We start from the raw sequence: 23064 nt of genomic DNA, 5'->3' as shown, positions 1-23064 counted from the left end.
GCTGGGCACAGTGGAGTGACGTGCATGTCATATGCTCCTCCATAAGACGCCATAATGCAGACGGCATAACGGGGCAGCGGCAGTGATGCGAGGACGGGGTAGCGAAGCACTACATCAGGTATCGGATTTGGTATCAGGGACATAGACGAGTCCCCGATACCATGCAGATACATGGTATCGGCCCCGATATCGATACTAGTATCGGTATCGGGACATCCATAATATATATTATGATAATGACGCATATTGCCTTTGAAGATGTGACGTTACTTGCCATTTTATTTACTAATGGTTGGAATTGGTATATAATCATTTTCTGTAGTACATTTGTATCTTGTACCATGGTAGTTATTATACTTAAACACCACCTGCTGCGTCATTTGCTCTGCAGGGATAGCATAATGGGAAAAATAATCCAGGAGTTTTAAATCACATCTGATAATGTCTTTCTCAGAAGGAAAATCTTGTCTCTATAGCTGTCCTTCTAATGCCAGTGTGGTGCATCCTGCTGAGAGAATATTTTAAAGCAGTGGTACTTGGCAAGTGCTATTAACTAAATCACCACTTAAACAAGATCAGCTTTTCTCCTGGCCACCGTGTTTATAGTGGTTTATGATGACACTGTTAACTCCATGTTTGCGGTGCAGTTTTGAATTGCCCCTTCAATAGTTCACAACTTTGTATGTGTAACGGGAACGTCTAGTTTTATAAATGTATTCTAGCAATCTCTTATAGATATGCCAACGTAAAAACCAGGAGCAGTATACATTTCTTCTGCTTTGGGGCAGTGCCATATAAAAAGGGCACAAAAATCAAGTGTACTATAATTGTAATCCTGTACACCATAGTGATGTTTTACCATTCATGTAAATCCAAATGTACTTAAAGGGGTACTCCGGTGGAAACCTTTTATTTATTTATTTATTTAATCAACTGGTGCCAGAAAGTTAAACAGATTTGTAAATTACTTCTTTTAAAAAATCTTAATCCTTCCAGTACTTATCAGCTGCTGAATACTACTGAGGAAATTATTTTCTTTTTGGAACACAGAGCTCTCTGCTGGCATCACGAGCACAGTGCTCTCTGCTGACATCTCTGTCCATTTTAAGAGTAGGAGAAAATCCCCATAGAAAACATATGCTGCTCTGGACAGTTCCTAAAATGGACCGAGATGTCAGCAGAGAGCACTGTGGTCATGATGTCAGCAGAGAGCTCTGTGTTCCAAAAAGAAAAGAATTTCCTCTGTAGTATTCAGCAGCTAATAAGTACTGGAAGGATTAAGATTTTTTTTTAATAGAAGTAATTTACAAATCTGTTTAACTTTCTGGCACCAGTTGATTTAATCTGACCTTGCCCCAACAATTGGCACCATGGGTTCTTCTAAGAAGTTGTCTAGATATCTGAAACTAAAAATAGTTGACGCTCACAAAGCTGGAGAAGGTTATAAGATAGCAAAATGTTTTCAGATGTCAATACCCTCTGTTCAGAATGTAATTAAGAAATGGCAGTCATCAGGAACAGTGGAAGTTAAAGCCAGATCTGGAAGACCAATAAAAATATCAGACAGAACAGCTCGCAGGATTATGAGAAAAACAATTCAAAACCCATATTTGACTGTTGTGGTACACTATTTCACTATAAAGAGATACTTGTACAAATATGGTCTTCATGTAAGAGTAATCAGAAGAAAACCTCTTCTACGTCCTTACCACAAAAATCAATGTTTGAACTTTGCAAATGAACATATAGACAGGCCTGATGCATTTTGGAAACAAGTTCTGTAGACCGATGAGGTTAAAATTGAACTTTTTGGCCGGAATGAGCAAAGGTACGTTTGGAGAAGAAGGGGAACAGAATTTAATGAAAAGAACCTCTGTCCAACTGTTAAGCATGAGGATGGATCAAGTATGCTTTGGGGTTGTATTGCAGCCAGTGGTACAGGGAACATCTCACGAGTAGAAGGAAAAATTTATTCCATAAAATTTCAGCAAATTTTGGATGCTAACTTGATGCCATCTGTGAAAAAGCTGAAGTTAAAGAGAGGATGGCTTCTACAAATGGATAATGATCCTAATTACACCTCGAAATCCACAGGGGATTACATCAAGAGGCATAAACTGAAGGTTTTTCCTTGGCCTTCACCATCTCCTGACCTCAACATAATTGAAAATCTATGGATAGACCTTAAGAGCAGTGCGTGACAGACACCCCAGAAATCTCCAAGAACTGGAAGACTTTTGTAAGGAAGAATTGGCAAAGATACCTCAAACAAGAATTGAAAGACTCTTGCCTGGCTACAAAGCTGTGATACTTGCCAAAGGGGGGCAGTACAATATATTAAAGGGGTATTCCAGGAAAAAACTTTTTTTACATATCAACTTGTTCCAGAAAGTTAAACAGATTTGTAAATTACTTCTATTAAAAAATCTTAATCCTTTCAGTACTTATGAGCTTCTGAAGTTAAGGTTGTTCTTTTCTGTCTAAGTAATCTCTGATGACATGTGTCTCGGGAAACGCCCAGTTTAGAAACAAATTCCCATAGCAAACCTCTTCTAAACTGGGCGGTTCCCGAGACACGTGTGTCATGTGTCATCAGAGATTACTTAGACAGAAAAGAACAACCTAAACTTCAGAAGCTCATAAGTACTGAAAGGATTAAGATGTTTTAATAGAAGTAATTTACAAATCTGTTTAACTTTCTGGAGCCAGTTGATATATAAAAAAAAGTTTTTTCCTGTATAACCCCTTTAACTCTGCAGGGTGCCCAAACTTTTGCAGATGCCATTTTTTTGCTTTCTGATATTTTGAATAAAGTATAAATGATGGAAATAAAATCTAACTTTTGTTGACATATTATTAGAATGTCTAATCTGTAATTTGATGCCTTTAGGAGATTTTTCCATCTTTTCTTGGCTTCTTTATGCACATTAATACAAATTTTTACCTAGGGTTCCCAAACTTTTGATCCCCACTGTATGATGCAAGTATTGACAAAAATGTACCACTATGTTAAAGAAGAATAGGTCATGAAATAACGGTCTCTGAATCAAATTCATAAGTAAAAGCATCCCCGAGTTATTAATACTTAAAGTTACAGTGGTCACATGTGCTAAAAATGCTCTGGTCCTTAAGGTCATAATGGGTTGTGTCCTTAAGGGGTTAAACACAAAATTAAATTAGTGTAAAAGATTAGAATATAGAATACAGGGGGAATATTGCTCCAGTTATTAAACCACATGGAGTGCCATGCATGGGCAGAAGAGACAAACATTTATTGTAAGTTTAAGATTTTTGCAGCCTTCTTCTAGGAAATTACGTGAGCTATTCTTTAAACAGGCTTCATCCCCCTTCACAGATTACCATAAACTACAAACTCTACATGTTTGGCTAAGACATTGAGGGTAGGGTCACATGTGCTGTATTTGCTTCTGTGTACTTGCTGCAGCTGATGTTGCTACCCATTGACTTCAATGAATAGAAAAATATGCAGCAACAATATGCAGCAAATATGCAAAAAATAAAATAAAATACAGCATGTGTGACCCTACCCTTAATCAACAATGACCCCAAAAGACAGCATACTTGTATCAATATGTGGGTGCTAGTCAGTGACCCATGTTGTTTACATATGGTGGCACTGCTGGAAACACAGTATGATATATGTACTTGAAGGAAACCAATAATGATAGTTTTACCGTGTGATGTTTAAGAATAAGACACACTTCTGTGTTGGAAATAGTCTACCCAGGGGCATAGCGCGAGGCTGGTGTCAGATGTGGTCGTTTTTGGACAACTGTCACTGTAATTTTTGAGCCAAAGCCAGAAGTGAATCCAGTGAGAAGTATAAGGCTGGGTTCACATGACCGAATTTCTGAAATTCCGATGCAGCAGCCTTTCCATTGTTTTCAGGGTTCTCAGTCTATGGGGACAGCAATGCAGACATTTTCTGGCCAGATGTTTCATGGTGTGAAATTGATCGAAGTCCTTTCTTTTTATATTTTCCGTTCCCTTTAAATCCACTTCAGGATTTGACTCAAAAACAGCAGTGGCAATTTTCCAGAAAGGAAAAAAAACAAACTTGTGTGTTACATCAGCCTTTAGGTAGTTTAAAGTTCTGGTGCCTTGGCAGGCCCAAAGACCCCCTGAGAAAACAGTATTAAAATGTTCAAATAGTAGATGAAAGCCCTGTCTGGTATTGTGCTTAAATAGGCACTGGCAGTTTAACAAAGTTTGCATAGATCAATAGTACGTGAATATAAGAAGTAATATAGATTTTTGGTCAAAATGCCTAATTTTCCTGTTATCAATCCTTTTCTCTGACACCCCCTTTTTTGTTTTGCCACAACTCAAATCATCTCCTAAAATCAGCTCAGCTTTGTCTTGCGTCTACAAGACAAGCACCACAAGTTTATGGAGAGGGGAAGAGCGCTCCGCCCACCAGTTCTTAGAGAGCTGTGGTAATCTGCTTGAAAAATACCACATTATGGCCAAAAATAGTGCTGCTCCTTTTATACACACAGGAAAGCTTGTACATTTTCTTTACAAGTCTTATTCTAAATTTTAACTTCAAAACGTATAGTAAAACTAAAACCAGAGATCAAATATTTTGCTATATTGCAGTTAGTCCAGCACATTTGTAAATGGTCCCATTTTCTTCTGTAATATTGAAATGAGAGAAATTGCATAGTAGAAATCATACTGTAGATAGTAGTGCTTTAATTATACAGATGCAGTTTTGTCTAAATAAGGAAAATGCTTGAGTGCCGAAGACTCCGTACTTAGCACTCATTTATTTCTTACAAGCTCTAGTCACAAGTGTTACTGTATGAGCACAAGAGACCTAATGTTGATTGAATATGCGTGCGGACAGTATTTCAGCTTGAATATTTTCTGTAAAGGGTATATTTACATGATGCAGTTTTGACCACCTGTGTACGTACGTATTACATCATCAAATTGTGTAATGTTTTAACTGTAAGAATTAGGAAGTAAATTATTGCATTGCAATACCAAGTGTATTCTACACTCTACTAAAAAAAATAAAAATAAAAAAAAAATGTTTAATCCAAGTTTCAAAAGACTCCAAGAAGGCTTTCTGCTGAGGAGAGGCTTCTTTCTGGCCACTCCTACACACAGGGATAAAGGAACCAATGGTCACTCTGGCTAAGCTCCAGAGATCCTCTCTTACCAAGGCACTTCTCTCCCAGTCACTTGGTTAATTGAGGCACCAGATCTAGGAAGAGTACTGGAATACTACTCGGACAATCCGGTCTGAGCGCTACAGGCAGTTCATTCCTACTCATGACTTATATGATATACATAGTCAGCTGTGTGACCTTATAGGCAGGGATGTGTCAAATCATGTCCAATCACCTGAATTTACCACAGGTGACTCCCAATTATGACCATGCAACATTTTCACAGTCATTATGGGGTATTGAGTGCAGATTGATAAGGGTAGGGGACTTGATTGATTTATTTTTTTTAACCCTGAGAAGACCCAGGGCATACAGATATCATTTCTTCCTTTTTAAATTATAGTTGTAAAGGAAAACTCGTATAGAAGTACAGAGATTGTGAATTCTTTACTGTTTTCATAACTTTATCCTAGGATGACACAGTCTACATTGCTTTACATTCCTGCATGCAAGTTACCCCTTCTGTCCCTCTTATCACAATACAATGTTTAAACCCTTGATGCTCTTAATGCCATCCGTATGTCACTCTAAAATCCTCCCAAATCTGTAAAAATGAGAATCAAGATGATAGTTTGTGAGCTCAGGATGATGAGCAGAGCTTTGAGCTGCTTGAGCAGATAAAGATTTGTCAGTTGGATCCCTAATACTGGTAAACCCCTAGCATTGGGCAACAGTGTTTTTTTCCAATACATCCTATTATGCCTGTCTGTTGTAGTTCATTTTGCAAAGAATAGAAAGTCCTACTTGTGCATTAAAAGCATATATGCAGCATCTGTGTCAGTGCCCGTAGCACTCTCCTTATGTGCCACAATCAGCAGAGCTTTTCTTGGATTTATGCTCCAGGGTATATAGACAACTGGAGTCACTTCTAAAGATGCTTATTCTAATGTTGTATCGGTTTTTCAAGATGTGTTGCTTTTTATAATGTTCTTTGACTACGACAAATAAAATCATTTTATTTATATTTAGTTTGAGGGCTTCTAAGAAGAAAAAATGTAAATGCACAAGGTCAAAAGTCTAGCGTGACAACACGTCCAGATTCTGTCATATTGCCATTGCTTTGGACCATGTAGCTATTCATTGTGCAATTTTTTTTCCATAGGGCTTCTTTAAGTTGGCTGTTATAAAAACCATTGACAAAGTATCAGGAAGTTGAATCAATAGCTAGAAATCTTTGATAGCGTAATGCTCCAATAAGAAACTATGGGACTAGTAAGAATTTCAGATTCTTGGCAATTGTCCTTCTGACCTAACATGAAACTCAATATGAAATGGCAAATTATGTTGAGGGAGCATACGTGAAATCAGATGAGTCTTAAGAAAGTTACTTACTTGAATGGCTTGATTACATACAGCAGTGATCCCTAATGTATGTTTTAGAGCAATGGCGATGATTATTGGCATGGATAAATAATAAAACTATTTATCTGTTATTTATAATTACCAAGGGTGTCTGTAAATAACATTGTGGCATTTGCAGTACCTATATGATGAATGTCTTTGCATGGCAACCTAAATACTTTATATGTGGTGTGAAGAATGTGTAAATAATCACTGTAATCTGTATTACAATTGTCATCCATTGTTAGTCCTTTTTGGTACATTTCCACCAGAAACATATTGTTATAAATGCCCTGAATCCTCTAACTCAATAATCGCTACATGTAAATGGGCTTAAATGGACATCTTATCCCCTAACCTTTGGATAGGGGGATAAGATGCTAGGGGGCGGAGTACCCCTTTAAGTGCCCCTACTAATTGCTTGATAATTGTTTTCTTGCATTACTTCTCCTGTGGGGAAAATGTAATATGGGTGGGATGGGGTAGGTTGGATTAGTATAGAAAGTGTAAGGACTGTAAATTGAATAAGAAGGAAATAAAGAAAAAACATGTTGGCTAACTGGGCATAAGCATTCCTTGGGGGGCACAGAAGCTAATATGCAGTGTTTACCACACTGTATGCAGTCAATATTTTTGTTGGTACTCCAGATTCACAACCTGTAAATGGTTTCCATTTACTCGTACATGTAACAAGCTTGTGTGATGTATGCCACTAAACATGTTTAGGGCATCAGTTGGCACTAAGAATATCATTCAGCTGTCGATTTGATTTAAACTACAAGGAGATGTAGACCAACAATCTGTTTGCTGGATGAACAAAATTGAAAACTGCATATATATATATATATATATATATATATATATATATATATATATATATATATATATCTGTATTATGATCTCCCCTCACACGTGCTCATTTTTTTTTAACAATCATTTTCTGAATAAATTAGTGTGATTTATTCCATATTAGCAGTGTAAATAGCTCTTTGGAATATACCGCACTCTTTTATTTTATTTTTTTTAATTATTTTAATTATATATTTTTTTATAATGGGATCCCTGTATGAAAATTAGAACATATTAGAACCTTTGCAAATTTGCAGCAACTGCAACTACCGTACTTCCCTTTCGACATGGGCCAATATTCCTGCACCAAGTCAACACCTAGTGAGATCCAAGAGCGGTCCAATGCGCCACTATGATGGTGTCTGGAATAAAGTGGTCTTTTAATGTACATACTGGCCCAGATTTGTTGTTCTGTCCAAGGTCAAATACTGTTTACAATGACCGTTTACCCATAGCAACCAGTCACAACATTAATTTCTCCAATTGATCTGTAAGATAAAATCTGAGCTGTGATTTGTTGCCATGGACAAATCAGTCAGCATTTGACCCAGATTTATCAATATGTCTAAAGTCACTGTTGCCCTTGCATGTACCCCATAGTTCCCCGGTCAGAAATGCTTTTTATGCCGTAATAGAAATCTTTAAAGAAGAAAATTGACAATTAAAAAAAATATATATAGTAAGATTATGTGATTATGTATTACTGCTATCTGGTACATGAGTGGGAGAACTCATGCATACACACACAAACACACACACACACATATATATATATATATATATATATATATATATATATATATATATATATTTATATATATATATATATATATATGTGTGTGTGTATGTATATATATATAATACACACACACCTGAGCCATAAATCTGTCTGTGGTTTGTACCATCTTCGTATAACAACCAGATCTCCATTCTTCCAGCTTCTTCTATTTTGCTATGTATGGGAGCCAGAAGTTAACAAGAAACCTCAGTCTGTAACTGCATCTTTGGAAGTGACTTACAGCTGGCCGCCTGCAGCCTAATCTGAGAAACAGATGGGCCTGTAGATAAACTATCTTGGATAAAATATGCCTGCTAAGAATTCTGGAAGATTTTACAGAGTTTCTAATCTCTGTGCACTTTGCACTGAATTATACTACCTTTCGATATAGTTTTATCAATAGAATGCAGAATTTTGGGGCTATGGATTCTAGATTAAACGAAATGTGCAGTTAATGGCTAAAGCAGTTAAGACTTGATATGGATTTATTTTTATCGCGAGTTGTTTTTGGCACTTTATTTGTATCCTGATATCAATGCATCTAATGGCCAATAGCAGTGTTGGAGTGTGTGTGTGTGTCCATTTGCTTTTTCTTCAGGTTTATTTTTTTTATTTTTTTTCCCTCACTCAGTATTGTAAAACTGGGAAAGCTGAACAAGTAAATCAGGGTTTTTATTTTGTGCCAAACAAGAAAATTGCAAGGCTGAATAACGGGGAGGGAGCAGGTTGTACTGACTGAGCACTACATATTAAAACAGCAGTGATGATGGATTCTTGGCTCTTTGAAGCAGAGTCTGTGTTGTATAATTCCCTCTGTTTTGTTCAGATTCATTGCTCTAGAGCTCTACTTTGTAATGGACACAGTGTATGTTTGTGTCGGGGACATGAAGTACAATTATTTCTAGTTACATTTCTATGCTGGTCTGTCTGAAAAACTTTGCATGGTTCTTTAAAAACAATGTTAATCTTTTCACATCTTGGGTAAGAGAACAGTACAAGTGAGACAAGACTAAGGCTATTCCTATGATGGTAATTAGTCTGTGTCAATGAATTATTACTTCACATGACATGGGTTGTAGATTGTAGATTTTACTTTTTCATTTATGCCACTAGCTGTTTAATTCTTTAGTCTGGGTTCACATATGTCCGGCATCCAGTTTAGTGAACCCAGCTTAAAATTTACCACAACTGATGAAAAAAATGCATCAGTTGTTTAGAACCAGTATTTGTTAATTGTGCTCGATGCGTCCCCCTGTCCGACGTCTGTGTGGCCTGTATTACTGTCTGGCGTCCAACTAGACCATTACCAAACCCACGGGTCTAAGCCTGGGGTAAGAGAAAAGCCCTTTTATGATCACCCCACATCTATATTTTAACTTTTATTATGACATTATTAACCAGCTGATACTGTGTAGGACAAAAGTTTAAATCAATAGGTCTAAAACTGGCTAGTATATGATATATATGCTGGATAAATAGCCTAGCTATTGTTCTTTTAGGCTTCTTTCACACTATAAAATTCATCAGTTTCAAAGATCTGTTGACTGTCAGGTTATGAAAATCAGCCATTAAACAGCCGTTACAAAATCCCATACGGCCATTACAAAATCCCATAGTCTATGAGATTTTTACATTACCCATTTTTACCCGTCATAGCCCATTATTTATAACGGACGTTATTTTGTGATGGGAGAAAGGAACAGGACATAAGGTAAGCATGCACTATGTCTCCAATGCCGGCTTCTGCGCTGTGAATGATAAAGCCTGGCAGGACCAGGCTTTATCAATCGAGCGCAGAGCACACAGATCAATGTGGTTCTATGAAACCACATTGATCTGTATGAGGAATCTGATTCCTCCTAAAAGTCTCCTAAGGGAACTAAAAGTGTGAAAAAAAAAAGTTTAAACATGCCCCCTCTACATGTGTGATTGCGTCCACAACTTCGTCAGGAGGGTAATGGGCAGTCATGCACATGGTCAGGAGGCACAGGTATTTATGGTCTTTCCCTCCTAATGCATCAATAAAGCCACCTGTCATTGTGTCCAATAAACCTTTTTTTTTTTTTTTTATACATGCTGGTGAATATTTCCACATATCATCAATCATGTTTTAGGATACTTTACTTACTGTGTGGGTCCACTCACCTGGGAAGGTATGTGTGAAAATTAAAAGCGTCCAAATTGGTACGCTGGATGAATGTGAACTGTCCCATTCAACTGAATATTAGTTCTACAATCAGTTCCCCTCCGATGCTTTTACTACTGTGCTTTTACAGGATTTATTTTTTTGTTTTTCTTCATTGAGAAATAACCAGCAATGATCTCTAAGATATATATTTTTTTCTACATAGTTGATATGTTTCCACTGATATAATTATTTCGTTTTTTTTTATGTAGCACACTTTGGCTTTAACAGACTGCTCATAATATGCAGCATGGTGTATATAGGGTGACTTTTACAGAACGCGCCTAGGCAAACAGTCCTTAGCACCTGTAATTCATATTTTAGTCTCCATTTATAATATTAGATGGAAATGCGGGATATATTTTGAAATAGACCTTAAAAATCATGTACAAAAAAATAATTTAAATTGCATTTTGATATACCGGTACTTGGGATTTAGAAAATATTGCTGGTTTGTATTTCTTCTATACCATTCTTAATGTTATGTATTTGAATTTATTTAGCTGCTGCTACTGAGGAACCTGAAGTGATCCCTGATCCAGCCAAGCAAACCGATCAGGTTGTAAAAATAGCTGGGATTAGTGCAGGGATACTGGTATTCATCCTACTCCTACTACTTGTAGTTTTAATTGTGAAAAAAAGGTAAGTGCCTGAAATGATTGGATTTGCTGTCCTAAACTGTTATTGTCTATAGTCTGTAGTGTTAAGTAGCTAATGGTAGACTATTAAGTTAAAAAAAGAGCCATTAGAGCTACGCTGTATATCATACACCTGTTAAGATATAAGCCTATGTGTGAAATGTAGAAAGGTGGAGCGGATAATCCGATCGCAAAAGAAAAGGCGGAACTTCTGAAGGAGCGCAGACCTCTAAGGGTTAGGTTAAAATGAACGATTTATTTATAAAAGATACCACCCTGCTGGCCCATTTTTCCAACCATCTACACACAAAGTTATCCTGGTTACCTGCACGAGGTGCGCACCGTCTTTTTTCTTGTATCCTATGTGTGAAATGTGCTTCTTTTTGCTTGAAGACCTGTTCAGAGTCCTTTATCTGGAAGCCAGATCTCTGCATTCATAACTTAGATTTACTGCAAGCCACTTCTAACACATAAGAGCAATAAGTCACAACTATACATAAATACACAGGGTTTCCTTAAAATGTTCCCATTTTTACCAAAGTTTCATTTAAGGCTTTGAATAACATATATGACAAGGTCACTGAACTGTTTCACTGGTAGCACTCTACAGAAGGAGATTTACAGGTAGTCTCCTGTGCTAAAGTAACAGACTACTTCATAGAAAAAGATCCAAATTATGTATTGAATTCCTTGAAGTGAACATGTCAGGTGATTTGTTTTTCCCTAGCTGAAAGCATGACGTGATGTGAAAAGTTAAAATATTTAGTAGTAGGCAATTGGTGTGTTGCTTTGAGAGCCCATTTGCATCCACCTATATTTTTCTTGCCTCAGTGCTTTAAAGGGGTACTCCTCCAAAAAACATCTTATTCTCTATCCAAAGGATAAGGGATAAGATGTCTAATCGCAGGGGTCCTGGCGCGACTCCCTAGTCATCTGTGCACGGAGCGAACTCTGCTCCGTACCAAATGGCTGGCAACTACAGCAGCCAACAAGTATGCTATCTTTAGGGTATGTTTATACAGTGCATACACACTGCAGGTTTTCTAGATCAGAAAATCTGCAGTATATATCCAAAAAGCAAAATCCCAGCACGACTCCAAGGATCCAGTGTTTCCAATCAGGGCTGACATTTTATTGCACCAAGCATGCTTGATAAAGGCATTGTATGCCGAACTGTCACACTGTTTGTTGCATGGTGCAATAAAATTTCAGCCCTGATTTGAAACACTGGATCCTTGGAGTTGTGCTGGGATTTAGCTTTTTAGATATATATTGCTGTTCCAGGACGGGTTAATATTGCTGGCCTCCCGTTTGGACTGTTAAGAAAATCTGCAATATTTACACACCAGAGAAGAAACCAAACTAATAATACATTTAAGATTCACAGTTGCACATTTGCTGCAGAAAATCGCCAATTAATCTGCCTTGTAAGAACACACCCAAAGTATGTTTCCTACAACTCCGAAAAAAAAAATGATTATACCCTGATCTATTTGGTCAATATCCTGTCCATGTTCACACTTCCTTTAAAGGAAGAGCCGAAGATAACCAAACCTGCTCCAAATATAACTAATAGTAACAATGGGGCAAAATAATGTGTGTAAGGGCATGTTCACACTGAGGAAATAGCAAGGAACATTTCCTAAAATGAATTAGAATTGTGTATAATTGGTGCTTATTGGTGCAGAAATAACAATTCCCATAGACTTTTACCCACGGACTCCACCGGAAGAATGAACATGTTCATTTTTCCAAAGGAATTTGGATGTGCATCAAAAGTTTGTGCACAGAAGGTACTCAGTGTGAACTAGCCCTAACACAACCATATTTTAAGGGATTTCATGAATGTCAAAAGCTGAAAGGGCCTCATAGATGTTGACCTGTGTAGGAAAAACAGCAATCCACACAATGCACTATTCTAAGCCCGAATTTACACCTTAAGTCTCCTAAACTACGAGGACTGCCTCCTAAAGAATGATGTATGCTTACCTTCCTCTGTAATGCTGACACTACTAATATTTCTCACATTTTAATGAAATGGTTAAGTTTGTCCATGAAATGAATACCTCCTAAAGTTTTGTGTTTTTTTTTTTTGTTTTGTTTTTTGTCTGTACAGTATTTTAAAAGTTAAGCTTTGCCAACTGGGTATCCAACAAGTATCATTTTATTTACCAGATTGTTTTACCTGATTATTTTAGCTCTGTCAAACTTTCCCCTCTGAAGATGTGTATGACATTTTAGCACTGCATAGTTTTTTTTTTTTTTTAAACTTTCAGTTGTCATATTTGCTTTTGGTGGTAAAATATAGATAAAACATCACCACCTTGTGGCAATCAGATGTAATGCAGGCACTAACATTTATTAATGTTTGCTCAGTATCTATCTTATGAGATCTTGGCAGCTTACCCTGCATATAAATGAACTTTATTGATAACATTTCTATTTTAGGCATGCTCTTAATATCTGCTTGCCCTTGTCCTAATATGTCAAGTATAACCAAAAATATGAAGTAACTGTTTGTCTTTAATCAAACTGACTTGAGCCTTAGCTGAGAACCTCAATGTACTTGTGGATATATGTTGCCGTTTATGTTGTGTTTTTCTGATTGGACTGATTAATTATTGCCTTTTTACTGTTCTCCCCTGGAGATATATTACATGGCGAAGGAACTTCTGCATTAGAAGCATTAGGTATGCTCCCGGTGTTGTGTGCAAGCCAGCTACCCATGTGCTTCATGTATTCATTATCTAGTTGTTTCTATGCTTGTAATGTTGTACCTATGGAAAGAAAGAAATGTTATAGAATGCCTTAAAGTGTACTTCTTGCATCATGCCTCAGTGTATATAGGTAAAAAGCTACACTTTAAACAAGTCTATGTAATCTATAGACTGGCCACATGTACTTGTAGGTCAACCAGTCGGCCTTAGTCCTGTAGCGCAGTGACTGTCCATTCATACATATCTCATTTACTTAGCAGCATTCTGTTGTTGATTGTTATACTAGACTTGCTTGTTTGACACCCATTTTGGTGCTTAAACACTGTAATGCTATATACATGTCACTTAGTAATTTTTGGCTTTGGTAAATGGAAACCAATAATATGCATATCTCATATATGTGTATTTATTGACTTGTTTCCATACCAGCATATATTTAAAAATGGTTTTACCATGCTTAAATCTAGTTAAGAAGCACAAAGTAATGTTAGGTAGAGAACTGCACATGGGAAAAGAGTTGTGTTTTCTTTTTTGTTTGTTTCATGAAGCCTGTTATTGCAATTTGCAGCCTTGAGTTTTATACAGCTTTGCACTGTATGCATATTAGCCCTTATTAGGCATTGACTTCTAAGTCACTTGCTCCCAGATTGTCATCATAAGCTGTAGCCTTATCCCTGCCGCAATGGCTACTTTGTATACGGCACAAGACTGAATAAAAGTCTTCTTTCTTCATAATATAATAACAAACTACAAGGTGAAGACATGGCAGGAAACCTTTTATTCTTGGCTCTAACATAGTCTAATCAGTAAAATAGACTAAATCCAGCTGACAGATGTCTTTAACGTTGTAGTATAAAGCAGAAGTTCAGCAGATTGATATATGGTATTGCGGAAAAAAGAATCCGTACAAGGGAACGTGAACACGTACTTAATCCGCTGCGCATATAGTGTTGTCAATCCTATAAATACAAATAAATCGTGTGAACTTACATTGGCTTGTTCCATATTGACTGGAGTCTCTGCTCATTCTAGGAGTAGTAGTTCACCAGGCGGTCCTAAGCAGTGACTGACGGCTCTACCTATTTGTGTTCATACAGATCTTTCAGTCACTAGAGTGCTAAGCCTAGAATGAGCAGAGACTCCAACCAAAATGATATGTTAGGGTAACTAATGATATGTTAGCAGAACTGTATAGGCACATAAATAGACTGAACATTGTCACTATTGGGCAACATTCAGTCTATTTACCGTAAATAAATACTGCTTGTGAAAAAGTGGAGGACAACACCAGTCCCAGCCACTGTTCAAGTGACAATCCGGATAGCCAGTCCAGAATATCAACAAGCAGACTCCAATAAAAGACTACAGCCTTTTGCAAAGCATTGGGCGTCTGCTACTTGTATGCTGTGACCTGCAATACTTTGTTGTACATAAATACGGCCCCATAGTATATGTCAGTCGTTTTGCTAGTTTGATTACATATGCCACAATTTTAGTGTCGTTTCTGATGTTGACATACATTCACATGAACATCTGCTGCAGGTTTTCCTAAATGAAATTTCCTGCACCTGAAAATCGGTAGAAGATTTGCTGCAGACCTATTAAAGTCAATGGGTAGCATTGTAATCTGCTTCCACTGTAGAAAACCCACAGTGAATAATGTACGTGCGAACATACCCTTAGTGAATCTTTTTTCCCCCCACAAAGCTATACATGACTCCGCTTAGCTCCTCCTCCCTTGTTTCATGATCCGACTAGATCCGACTGCTTTCTAAATTGTGACAGGTTGTCTTTAAAGCGGTGTGTGCACCTCTTAACTGACTTACAGCCATTTATCTAGTACAAGAAAAAGACAGCACATGTGGCAATAATCCGTAGATGTTTTAGTGTTACTTTTATAAAATAATCATTTTACTGCTTCAATAGGAAAACAGAAATGGTCCTTATAATAGCATTGTTTGTCAGTGAAGGTCTTAAGCTAGATAATAAGACCACTAGTCTTAGAAGTATGGATTATATTGAACATAAGAGGTAGTTAATGGCCTTAGTTTACAGGTTTACAGAATATTTGGACATCTTCAGGCGTGCTGCTTGGAGATGCTGTTATTTGGAATAATACATTTTTTATTAAAGGGGTACTCCGGTGAAAAACTTTTTTTTTTTTTTTTTTTAAATCAACTGGTGCCAGAAAGTTAAACAGATTTGTAAATTATGCAGAAACAAAGAGATAGTATGCACTCACCACTGGTAAGCTGCTACGGGCTCAGAGTCCGGGATCACCACGGCATGTATAGAGATGATAAGGGGCGCTCAGAGGCTACACCCGCTGTTTCGAACGTAGGAGGCTGGAAGAAGGACGTTCCTACGTCCGAAACAGCCGGCGTAGCCTCTGAGCGCCCCTTATCGTCTCTATACATGCCGTGGTGATCCCGGACTCGGAGCCCATAGCAGCTTACCAGCGGTGAGTGCTTACTATCTCTTTGTTTCTGCATATATTGATACTTTACCTAGTGTGTGCACCCCGCAGGTGCTGAGTACGTATTGAAGTGAGTTCGGACGCTCCTAACAGTTACCTCGCGGTATCGTATGTTTATCTTTTCCACTTATTTGGTTTGCTACCTGGTGTGCTCTCTCCTTCTTGGAGTTTCTATGGAGATTTGTAAATTACTTCTATTAAAAAAATCTTAATCCTTCCTGTACTTATTAGCTGCTGAATACTACAGTGGAAATTATTTTCCGTTTGAAACCCAGAGCTGTCTGCTGACATCATGAGCACAGTGCTCTCTGCTGACATTCCTGTCCATTTTAGGAACTGTCCAGAGTAAAAGGAAATCCCCATAGCAAACATATGCTGTTCTGGACAGTTCCTAAAATGGACAAAGATGTCAGCAGAGAGCACTGTGCTCGTGATGTCAGCACAGAGCTCTGTGTTTCAAAAAGAAAATAATTTCTGCTGTAGTATTCAGCAGCTAATAAGTACTGGAAGGTTTAAGATTTTTTAATAGAAGTAATTTACAAATCTGTTTAACTTTCTGGCACCAGTTGATTAAAAAAAAAAAAAAAAAAAAAGTTTTCATGTATATCACACACAAATAAATCACTCCATGATCAGCTCAAAACTTCTTCATTTGTTGAAGATAGGGAGTACAAACAGGCACACCACAGCAACAGCTGTTTCATGCTCTCACCACTGCATGGGCATAATATACTATACTATTTCAAAATACTAACCTGTTATAATACTTTTACAGTATACACATTGTCTGCATTTTATATTTCCTATAGACACTGTAAAGACATGTTTTATCATTTTGTTTTCATCATGTTCAGAGTGTCTCCTATCTAGCTTTATGTTTTTTTATATGAAAAAAGAGGTCTGTGCATAGCAACCTCTTTTTTTATATCAGGAGATAAAAAATACCAGTTCTTATTAAAGGCAAACTGGCAGCCTGTTCACCCACACTAAACTCTATATACTGGGCTATATGCTAGTGAAGAGAATTAAAATGAGTGGTCACTTACTTTAATTGGTTGCGTAGTATCCATTGCTATTGTGCTGCTGTGCGCAATGGAGACGGGGAGCAGAGCGCAGATGCCGCTGTCTCACTACATCCGGAAGGCAGAGCGCTCACTCCTGGCAGGCTCTCACATATTAGTAACATGAGAGTGAAGACCTTTGCATATTCATCACAGGAGCAGGCCGGGCAGTGAAGTTTGAGGAGGCAGCACAATAGCGAAGGATTAAAAAACTGACCTAACACAGCAACACAATATTTGACTTTAGAGGATGGCTATCTTAACAAACGTGGGGGTGTTCTTCAAATATATAAGAGAATTGAATCAAAGTATGAAAGTTTTATGTTCAGTTCCCTCCCAAACCACAAACACACTTTCCATGAATCAAAAAACAGGTTTTCTGTCTTAAAGAGAGTGAGTTTTTTTATTTTTTTTATTTATAGAAATAGTTAGAACTAGAAGTGCAGAAAATGTGTGTACTTATTGTGGTACCATCATTTTGTTGAAACCACTCCCCCTTAACCCCTTTCCACCCATGTACCCATTGCGGTACTGACATTTTGTTGAAACCACTCCCCCTTAATCCCATGCACACAATGGGTAGCAATACGTTAACAGGAAATTATGTATATTTACTTAAAGGGGTACTTCAGTGGGAAAAAAATGTGTTCTATATAAAAAATTTCGGTGGAAAAAAAAATTACATCTATATAAAAATCTTAATCCTTCCAGTACTAAGCTGCTGTATGCTGCAGAGGAAATTGACTTGTTCTTTTCTGTCTGACCACAGTGCTCTCTGCTGACACCTCTGTCCATGTCAGGAACTGCCCAGAGCAGGAGAGGTTTGCTATGGGGATATGGTCCTGCTCAGACAGAAAAGAACAACAAAACTTCCTCTGATGTATATACAGTCATGGCCGTAAATGTTGGCACCCCTGAAAATTTTCAAGAAAATTAAGTATTTCTCACAGAAAAGGATTGCAGTAACACATGTTTTGCTATGCACATGTTTATTCCCTTTGTGTGTATTGGAACTAAGACAAAAAAGAGGGAAAAAAGCTAATTAGACATAATGTCACACCAAACTCCAAAAATGGTCTGGAAAAAATTATTGCCAATCTTAACTTACCATTTGGTTGCACACCCTTTGGAAAAAATAATTGAAATCAGTCACTTCCTATAACCATCAATACGCTTCTTACACCTCTCAGCCGGAATGTTGGACCACTCTTTCTTTGCAAACTGCTCCAGGTCTCTCTTATTGGAAGGGAGACTTTTCCCAACAGCAATTTTAAGATCTCTCCACAGGTGTTCAATGGAATTTAGATCTGGACTCATTGCTGGCCACTTCAGAACTCTCCAACGCTTTGTTGCCATCCATTTCTGGGTGTTTTTTTACGTATGTTTGGGGTCATTGTCCTGCTGGAAGACCCAAGATCTTGGATGCAAACCCAGCTTTCTGACACTGGGCTGTACAGTGCGACCCAAAATCTGTTGGTAATCCTCAGATTTCATGATGCCTTGTACACATTCAAGGCACCCAGTGCCAGAGGCAGCAAAACAACCTCAAAACATAATTGAACCTCCATCATATTTAACTATAGGTACTGTGTTCTTTTCTTTGTAGGCCTCATTCCATTTTCGGTAAACAGTAGAATGATGTGCTTTACCAAAAAGCTCTATCTTGGTCTCATCTGTCCACAAGATGTTTTCCCAGAAGGATTTTGGCTTACTCAAGTTGATTTTGGCAAAATGTAGTCTTGCTTTTTTATGTCTGTGTGTCAGCAGTGGGGTCCTCCTGGGTCTCCTGCCATAGCATTTCATTTAAATGTTGGATAGTTTGCACTGACACTGATGCTCCCTGAGCCTGCAGTGCAGCTTGAATATCTTTGGCACTTGTTTGGGGCTGCTTATCCACCATCCGGCCTATCCTGCGTTGACACCTTTCATACATTTTTCTCTTCAGTTCACGCCCAGGGAGATTAGCTACAGTGCCAGGGGTTGCAGACTTCTTTATAATGTTGCGCACTGTGGACAAAGGCAAATCTAGATCTCTGGAGATGGACTTGTAACCTGGAGATTGTTGATATTTTTCCACAATTGTGGTTCTCAAGTCCTCAGTTTTCTTTTCTTTCTGTTGTCCATGCTTAATGTGGCACACAGACACACAATGTAAAGACTATGTGAACTTCTCTCCTTTTTATCTGCTTTCAGGTGTGATTTTTATATTGCCCACACCTGTTACTTGCCCCAGGTGAGTTTAAAGGAACATCACATGCTTGAAACCATTTTGAAAGGGTGCCAATAATTTTGTCCAGACCATTTTTGGAGTTTGGTGTGACATTATGTCCAATTTGCTTTTTTCCTCCATTTTTTGGTTTAGCTCCAATACACACAAAGGGAATAAACGTGTGTAGCAGAACATGTGTTACTGCAATTCTTTTCTGTGAGAAATACCTAATTTTCTAAAAATATCTCAGGGGTGCCAACATTTACGGCCATGACTGTAAGTACTGATAAGTACTGGAAGGCTTAAGATTTTTAAATAGAAGTAATTATCGAATCTGTTAAACTTTTTGGCACCAGTTGAATTAATAGATACAGGAAAAAAAGAAGCGTATACAGATCTAGAATGAAAAATTTGCAAAATGTTACTGACATATAAATCCAAAATCCAAATACAGACATTTAAAACCAAGTAAAATACATATGACTGTATAAGGCGCAGATACAACTGCAAAAACTGCAGCCACAGAGGCACAGAAAATGTAGGGTGGTCTGGTGGGACTAAAAATGCTACCATAAATGTGACTCAAATAAAATAAGGAGAAACCTACTAAATGCCCAAAAAGAATATAGCAATAATAGTAATGTGAGGAGGAGAGCAAAAATAAATAAAGTCCCCTCTGAAGACCACTGTGTCTTCAGAGGGGACTTTATTTATTTTTGCTCTCCTCCTCACAGCACCCCCATTCACCAGCTGCACAGAGCGAAGAACTCTCCGAAGCTGGTGATGGGCGATACAGGGACCGGAGTATTGGGACGGCACGGCCCCACCCCCTTGTGATATCACGCCCCACCCCCTCAATGCAAGCTTATGGGCAGGGCTGTGAAGTCACGATATTCTGGCCCCTGTATCGCCAGTCATCAGCCTCGGAGCGTTCTTCACTGGCGGGACCCCCGCGATCAGACATCTTATGCCCTATCCTTTGGATAGGGGATAAGATGTCTAATGGTGGATTACCCCTTTAAGGGGCTGCACTTCATCGATGATGAGTAAGGGCAGCTATCAGCAGCTGACATTCACAGTCAATGGCAGACACCAGCTGTCACGCTACCTGGGGACCATATATTAAATGGACTTTTGTGAACGGGGGCCGATTTTGAAGCTTGCTTTTTTCTTTTCTTTTTGGCCTGATAAGGCATGAGTCTGCCTTCACCTAAGCAAGCAATAAAGATCCTGAACTGCTAGTAAGAAATCATTAGTCTTTTAAATATTAGGGTATTTTAGGGAGAGAGCTTCTGTCACTGAGCCAGTCCCCAAAAAGTACCATTTAGGTTTAGGTTTGCGTGGGGTACCTAGAAATAGGTATTTCAGCTACTTGTGTGAACAATCAACATTCTTCTGTATATCCCTCTATGAGGGAGCAGAAACGTATCTAAAATGTTATCAGTAAAATCACACGGGGGGAGCAGTTTGAAAACACAGGCATCCCTAAACTGCCTTTCTGCTGCTTCATAATATACTACTAGACATAACCATACTCTCTATCTTGTCTTCCTTGTAATCATTTTTTTTAGTTAATGTAGATTTACATTTGGCAGCTTTACTGATATTTATTTATTTTTTTAACATTATTTGTGTGTGCACATGTATGAATGCTTCAAATTGCTGACTGCAAGATTACATTTTAAATAGCAAGTCTCTGACCTCCACACTTGTGTTGTAACTATGACTATCACTAATATAATAAAGCTGGATAAAATCAAATGATTTCCCCCCTTATTGTAGGGCTTGACGGGATGTGTTCCAAATGAGTGCAAAACAGTTGATGCCAACCTGAAATTTACTAGTTCACATTTAGCGCTATCCATGGGTGTATTTGTTTCTAATTGGAGCAGATTATAGTTTAGGACTGTAGCCTAGGAAGCAGACTGTAATTATCTGTGCAGGTATAATAATAGAAACCTACTTACACACAGACTCGCCTATATTTGTACTCTTTTATGTTACTTCATCAGCTTCCTTAGGCTTTTGCTTTACCAATTTTCACAGCATAACCTCCCTATTTGGTGATAGTTTTTGCCTCTGTAGAAAGAGACTTGGCATTGATTTGCCGTTTGTTAGGACTGCTGTGTAGCCTATCATCTGCCAAAAAGCTGTTTACTACAGGTGTAGCTAAGTGTTCTTTCACCTGGAGCAAATTTCACTTCTAAATGTTCCTGTGGCACAGTCTGCCTCCTAACTCTGCCAGCTTCAGAGGGTTCTTGCCACCATCTTCCCCAACAAGACTCCTTTTTTTTTTTTACTTGTATCTTCAAACATCTGAAGTTGTTTTATTATACTTTTATATAGGGTTAATTAATGGATGGTAGTGTATGGGTAGAGATTTGTTGTTATTGCTAGGGTATACCATCTCTTTATGATGAGTGAGGTCCAATCTCTAGGTCCCAACCGATATTGACACTAATATTAAGCACTAGCGTAGTGCTTCCTCCCATCACTGTTTTTTATCTGCGCAGTTGGCTTGACCACCAGGCGGTGCATGGGGCTGGCAGCAGCCCTGTAATAAAATAATATTCATTCACAGCTTTTACAGCTCTTTTCAATTATTGTAGCTGTAATATATTCCAGTGATAATTTGTGCGAATGACAGGCCACTTTACAAATATAGTGGCTTGTCAAAGCAAGTATTTTTGCCCAGACTTATCAAACTGTGTGAGAGAAAAAAATAGTGATTTCCCCACAGCAACCAATCACGGCTCAACTTTCACTTTACCAGAGCTTTTTATCTGAGCTTTGATTGGTTACTGTGAGAAAATCTTTCTATTTTTTCTCTCACACAGTTTGATAAATCTGGGCCATAGTGTCCATAGATTAGAAGTAAATCTTTATGGCATTTCACTTCTAGTCCAGCCCTGCTGTAATATCCCTTTTTCTAAACCTTTGTTCCTTCACACTCACGTTTTGGTTATCTATTAATTTTTTTTTTACTTGTGAATGTGCAAGGATTGCTTTAACTGTAGTCATATAATTACTATTAAAAAGTGAACTTATCATGCTAGTGTTAAAATTGGCATTAAAGCAATACTGTAGTGGAATATAACTTATCCCCTATCCGATCGCATGGGGTCCGACTGCTGGGACCCCCTGTGAATTCCTGTATGAGAGATACATAGAGGGAAGGAGTGTCTGCCGCGGCTTCCTGATGGGGACGGCATGGCACTTCCTGCGGACTGCCGCAGCCCCGTACAGGAGATCTCGAGGGGTCCCAGCAAGCAAGCATTGAGCGCCTGTTTAGAAGACTGTTGAAACCTGACACCTAAACATCTACTTAAAAAAACAAGGACACTTCACAGGCTATATGTTGAATGTCGCACACTGTGCACCTCCACTGTATTGACTTACTATTACTTCAACATAACTGCTATATAAAGCCACCGCATAGTGCTATCTCTTACAAGCACTTTATCTGTATGGGATTGAAGATAACAATTATCTAGTCAGATAAGTGTGAAGCTTATGCTTGCTCCACCAGGTGTGAATCACACGTGCAGATGCAATCAATTTTTTTTATTTACTATCTTTTTAACAAGTTGTACCTGTTAGAGATGTGGGTTT

General features: G+C 38.1%; 1 protein-coding gene across 14 annotated transcripts in view; it reads left to right on the top strand.

Moving 5' to 3' along the window:
* PTPRK (protein tyrosine phosphatase receptor type K) overlaps positions 1-23064 on the top strand; it is a 400600-nt gene that overhangs the window by 307787 nt on the left and 69749 nt on the right. For 7 of the 14 annotated variants that reach the window (XM_056566504.1, XM_056566510.1, XM_056566506.1 and 4 more), the window contains exons 14-15: positions 10855-10993; positions 13638-13679. In XM_056566504.1, the coding sequence (XP_056422479.1) occupies positions 10855-10993; positions 13638-13679 (181 nt within the window). The remainder of the gene's footprint in view (positions 1-10854; positions 10994-13637; positions 13680-23064) is intronic. The other 7 variants (XM_056566508.1, XM_056566511.1, XM_056566514.1 and 4 more) reach the window with 1 other exon arrangement.

This window comes from Hyla sarda, chromosome 3, assembly GCF_029499605.1.
Source record: "Hyla sarda isolate aHylSar1 chromosome 3, aHylSar1.hap1, whole genome shotgun sequence".
Taxonomy (NCBI): Eukaryota; Metazoa; Chordata; class Amphibia; order Anura; family Hylidae; genus Hyla; species Hyla sarda.
Note: the sequence above shows the minus strand (reverse complement) of the source record. Positions and strands in the feature narration are given on the sequence as shown.